This window comes from Chiroxiphia lanceolata, chromosome Z (genome assembly GCF_009829145.1).
Source record: "Chiroxiphia lanceolata isolate bChiLan1 chromosome Z, bChiLan1.pri, whole genome shotgun sequence".
Taxonomy (NCBI): Eukaryota; Metazoa; Chordata; class Aves; order Passeriformes; family Pipridae; genus Chiroxiphia; species Chiroxiphia lanceolata.
Window position 1 is genome coordinate 48,827,091 of NC_045671.1, and position 6,000 is coordinate 48,833,090.

At 36.7% G+C, this 6,000-nt stretch overlaps 1 protein-coding gene across 1 annotated transcript in view; it reads left to right on the plus strand.

Moving 5' to 3' along the window:
- The window catches only part of SLCO4C1 (solute carrier organic anion transporter family member 4C1), a 29,486-nt gene extending 24,785 nt beyond the window's left edge, over positions 1-4,701 (plus strand). The window contains exons 11-13 of the mRNA XM_032676034.1: positions 78-142; positions 1,861-1,998; positions 3,546-4,701. Coding sequence (XP_032531925.1) covers positions 78-142; positions 1,861-1,998; positions 3,546-3,670 — 328 coding nt within the window. The 3' untranslated portion in view covers positions 3,671-4,701. The remainder of the gene's footprint in view (positions 1-77; positions 143-1,860; positions 1,999-3,545) is intronic.
- The last annotated feature ends 1,299 nt before the right edge of the window (positions 4,702-6,000 follow it).

Here is a 6,000-nt window from a genome sequence, read left to right on the forward strand (position 1 = left end):
TTCACTGAGGGACACAGCAGAGAAATGAAACAGTTAAAACTTGTTTACTGTGCCTTAAACTGCAAATCTTGTTACAGGTGCGTGCCACATAAACAGCGGTCATTTGCTCTTGGAGTACAGTTAGTGTTTCTACGACTACTGGGTACGATTTTCTTGTTGAAACATTTGCCTCTGAATAATCTTCTTATTTGACATTTTTTTCTAGACTTTTAAATAATGCATTAAGAAGCTTTCAGAGGAGCTTGAAGCAGCCTGTCATTGGCTTATAGGATACACTTGTTGTAAGGTACCATCTGGATTCAAATTCCTTGTTAAATAGGGCATTTGCGCTCGTTGTAGCCTTTCTTGTTCTTGTCAGCACAAACCAGATACAGGTAACTGTCATTCAGCAAAAGGCACCTGCCGTTATTTTCCCCAGAAGAAGGTCTATTAAGAAGGTTGAGATAAGAAAAACTGATGTAATAGAAAACAGCTTCACGTAGTTAACATCTGAAGATCCAGAACTTTAAAGAAAGTGACTGTCATACACTTGTATTCTTATTGAAATTGTAGACACTTGTACGTAAATAATTACTGAGTTTTAACATGGGAAATATAACACTTCTAAATCTAAGCATCTTCAGCATCTCAGTAAGGCAGATGAATCACCTTAAGTAAAACAAAACTAAATGTAGTTATATTCTGATCCACACTGACCTGAATTTTCTCAGACATATTTTAAACTCTTGCTTTAGTAATAGACAGTTTTTAAAAGGCATATTTAATTCAAGACTGGGACAAGACACGGTTACTTATTTGACTTTTATGTCAGCATTTAGTACTGCAACCATTCCTTCTCCTTTGAAATCAGATATCTAAGTGTGAGTTCTGCTTTGCTCTACCAGTTGAAATCTCAATTAATCTAAGTCATTCTACTAATACAGCATAATAAAAGCAAACATCCTCACAGGTAAAAATTAGCTGGGAGGTAGTGTTAAGATATTTATGTTAGTCTTGACTCCTAATTTCACTGTGGAGTGATACAACTTTTTGCACTGCCTGTACTATGACTGAAGAACTGCAACAACTAACAGCATTACTTAGCAGCAGCTGCTGTAGGCTTGAGGAATCACACAGATTCTAGGCAGAAGACCTAGGGAGGACATAGCTACTTGTTAGCTCTAGGACAATTTAAGGCTTGGGTAGGTTAGGTAGATATACAGTGATGTACCTGGGGTGTTCATTATAAAATTGGCTATACCTGGATGTAAGACACTTGTGCTTTATAAAACACTGCTGTAACAAAAATCACACAGATCTAATAAAATCTACACAGGAATAATTTTAAACACTGCTTTTTTTTTACCTTTTTTTTTTTTTGGTGAAATTTTTTCCTGGAAGCTTGGCTACATCTGAGGGATGGGAAGAAATAAGTAGCTGAAAATACTAGTATAATAATATTTTAGTTCTCTACATTTGGAACAGGTTAATGAATATGATCTGAAGGAAGACTATTAGTTAAAATCCTGCTTCCTTGATTAGCTGCTTTCACCCCTGATTTAAATAACTTTTTTTTTCAATGAAAACTGAGGAAGCTTTAAAAAACTCAAGTCTTTGAACAAACTTCTTGCTTGATAAAGTGAGAGCTGTATAAAGAATTAACTGGCACTCTATGCATCCTACCTGTTAACTGAAAGCAATGTTTAGGTGTATACTTGCTGTGTAGTATGAGCCCCATGACTTTGTTTAAAATGTTCTGTTTAGTGTTTGGTTCTCCCTTTTTATCTTCCCCACCAGTTTGGCATTTCACTGTACGCACAAAGACCGGGTAAGACTGTTTCAAGTAATTCAAACATTCTAACATTTTACTGTATTTTTTAGGTACTATTCCTGGGCCAATTTTGTTTGGTGTTTCTATAGACAGCAGTTGTACTCTGTGGGATATCGATGAATGTGAAACTAAAGGAGCCTGCTGGGTATATGATAATGAAAGAGTTGTTTATCTGCTGATGGGCATGAGTAAGTAATTTCTTTATGTTAAGTCCGTGTACAAGGTAATAGATATACTGACCCTGACTGCTAGATGGGAATTATTTTAAAACAGAACCTTACACTTTTAATCTTTAGCAGCAGTGTTTTAAATTTTTTTTCATAAATAATAAAAAGCAAAATATTGTTCAAGGAGAAAGACAACATTAAGTGACTCTTTAAAGGTACTTAGAAAATATTTTAAATAATAGTACAAAAGAGTTTTACTCTTTAGTTTTCCTTCATTGTCACACTTTATGTACTGAATTTTAAGGGACTGGCACACATCTCAGTCTGGCCATAAAGATGATTAGGGACACAAAGATGATTAGAGGGATGGACCTCTCCTATAAAGAAGAGGCTGCGAGAATTGAGATTGGTCAGCCTAGGAAAGAGAAGACTCCAGTGTGACCTTATTGTGGCCTTTCAGTACCTGAAGGGGAACCTACAAGAAGGATGGAGAGGGACTCTTTGTCAGGGAGTGTAGTGATGGAACAATGGGTAGTGGATTTAAACTCACAGAGGGTGGGTTAAATATTAGGAAGCAGCTCATTACTGAGAGAGAGGGTGGCCAGGCACTGGAACAGGTTGTCCAGACAAGTTGTGGATGCCCCATCCCTGGAAGTGTTCAAGGCCAAGCTGGATGGGGCTCTAAGCAACCTGGTCCAGTGGAAGGTGTCTCTGCCCGTAGCAGGTGGCTGGAACTAGATGGTCTTTAGGTTCCCTTCCAACCCAAACCATTCTGTAGTTATCTGGGTTGTGTGTTGAAAGCTTAAGGTCTGAGGAGCTTTCTTCTTCTTGTCATATTTCAGTTCTTTTCTCTAAAGTATATATAGTTCTTGTAACTATCTCTGAACACTGGTCAAAAACAATTCCCAACTTGTTTGTTGACAATTCCCAACAGTCTGTTCCCTTCAACTACGTGAACTGTGTGTGCCTGTGGGAGAGACGACAGGCTAAGCTTGCATCTGTGATAACTGTTCTTGTCATGTCTTCTAGGTACTTACAGTGCATAAACTGAAGTACCAACATCTAACCCTGAAACTAAAAAAGCAATGGTCACAAGGCCAGGTTTCAGTATCTCCCAGGCATGTTTACGATACAATACAGTCCCTCCTGTTTTCCCCTTCCCCTTGGCCCCTGAAGTTGCACAAACACCTGTATGTAACCTTTTTAAGGTAGCTGATGAGAGAACTCTTAACAGGCACTCTGTGTGGGAAGTTCTAGATTGTGGAAAAGAGACTATTGATACAGCAAATGACAGTACTGAAACAAGGAATGACTTGCACTTCAGGCTAGAATGGGGTGAGGAAATACAAAACTGAAGCAAAGGCAACAGCTGCTGCAAACAGAAACTCTCAGGCCAGTGAAGTTCAGTTGGAAGACTGCATTTACCTGCCCTTTGCAACATTTAAATGGATGCTGTGCATTTCAGAGTCTTACAGTGTAACTCGTCATGTGAAACTTTATAAATGACTGAAATACTTTTTGGTACTGAAGGTGAATGCAATAAGGACTCTTCTCTTCTTTGCATTCAGGTGCTGCTTGCAAAATCATCACAATCGTCTTTGTGGTCCTGGCAGTGTATTTCTACAAGCCTCCACCACTGAATAAAGCACTGTCGCAAAAGGATGCAGAAATGGTATCTGCTGTACACACATGAATTATGAGCAAATCAGGGACTTTTGAAAGAAACCAGTAAGAATAAGCACTTCTACAAGAGTTGTACCAAAGTTCTTGTACACCCTTGCCTGAATATGAAAGATCACATTTAACATCTGAGCAACTTAAAATATTTGTGAACCTGCAGTGTTCTTTAATTTGCTAAACATTGCTTAGTATTCCATTGTGTATATCCAAAGAAATAGCACTTTAATTTGCAGTCTAATTTAAAAAGTCTAGTGTGTAACTTAATTGAAACAAGTTGCTTACTCTGACTGAGCCCCACTTACCTCTACTCATAACTGTAGTGGGAGAAAACAAGTAACTTGGTTTAATAAAGGGAACTGTGTGAGTTCTAAAAGGATTTATTTTCATGTGCTCATAATCTGGGCTAGCGCCTTTGGGGATTTTTTTCTATAGCAACGCTTGGGAATATGCAAGTTTGGCCATTTTTAAAAAATATTTCTACATGTTATTTTAATGGCATAAGTTCACTTTATAGTATTGTAGGAAAATGAAAATGGTTATATGTTATATATGTTATATGTAGTATGTTAGCTGGGTTGTAAAATCAAAATATTGCTTAATTTGAGTGTTTGAGTTTCTATCTGGAATATATATAGAAAATTGCTGTTCAGCTGATTTATTCAAACATTTTTAAAATGCTTCTGTAAAATTTGAAGAGAAAACCTATTTTTTTATAATTTCTGTGTATGCGCTGTCACTTCCAAATGACTGAGTTCTAGGCTTCTCAACTCCAAGAAGCACAATGCTGAAAGCTAGCAAGAATGTGTATGGAAAAATCAGAAGTAGAAAAATATAGCTTTAGTTGTTCTTTTTGACATAAGTAGTTATTCAAGCTGTATTTGTATAGCACAACAGGAGTGATATACAAGTCAGCCACTGTTACCAGACATTAAATTACAGTGCCTGCTACTGAAATATCATTCAATGTTGACAGGAAATTTTTAATGAGCCAGATATCCCATATGTTTGTTTTACTTTGTTAATAAACACTTCTTTTTTGTTGCACTGGCTGTGCATGTCATTCTTATGTAGTTGTGTGCGCCCCTTCATTGTGTTACAAGGACTGTACTCATTGACTCTACCAAGATTTTTAAACAAGTGCTACAGCAAAGGATTATGGCGTATGGCTCATGCTTCATCTAATTCTTTAAATGTGACTGTTGAATTAGGTAAAGGTTAAGTATGCAACTCAAGAAGATCCTCTGTAACTACTTGTAAATTTTATTTACAGGAAATATTTTATTCAGGAAATACAGCAAAATCAACTGCACTCTGTAACACAACACTTGAGGTCTCTTGAGGGAGAGAAGGAAAGGGGCAGAATTTACTTGCTCCATATAGCTGAATGTCTCCTGATACGGTCTGTGATTCATTCCTGATAACTGGGCTCAGAGCAAGATTGGTAAAATCACTTGAAAGAATGAAATAGAGATCTTCCTTAAAGTTTGGGAATGGAGCCTAAAATTCTGAAATAATTTTCATTTTCCAGCTGTGAAATGGGCGATTTAAAACTTTTTGAAAGCTGTGTCTTGTAATGAGCATGATTATTTTTAGAAACATATCCCAGTGCAAATGAGGCTGTCCCACTAAATATTGTAGTAAAACAAAAGTTTTAATTCATCTGTGAACCAGAAGTAAGCTTCTAAACCTAAGTATATTGCCCTGTATGTCTAGTGCAAATGAATTCTCCAAAACTTTATTGGAGCCTCTACTCAGTAAATCTGTAAGATTCCAGGATGCTTACAAGGGAGTGACAGTAATTAGCTATTAAAGTTGAGACTAAACTTTTTGTTGTTGTGGTTTTTTTTAATCTTAAAACCGAGACTGCAAACTGTGCTTTCTCTGTCTTGAAGAGGAAGGATAATGATCAGGTAATCTCAAGATCTATTTGGACAGTGAAAACTGGAGCCCCTGTTAAAATAAGCTAATTCTTTTTATTTTAGAACTTCTCCAAAGTGAATAGTTTAACACCAAAATTCACTTGCCATGGCAAGAATACATTCTTTCTGGCATCGTGAATACTGAGAGAGGGGAAAATATGAATTTTGTTTTGCATGTGGCTACCGTACTTATCATCACTTAAAAGTAATATTTTGTATATATACATGGTTTGTGGAGTCTTTTTGCACATGGTTAGAAATATCTGAATAAAATTACTGAAATGTATTGATTGTAAAAAGAGCAGACCAAAGTACATCTACTGGCAGATTATGGACAGAAACGTAGGAACCTTAGGAATGCTGCAGCTTTTTAGCTGTTTTTACCAGCTTGAAATTCAGTTGCTGACCATTACTGAGATAATGA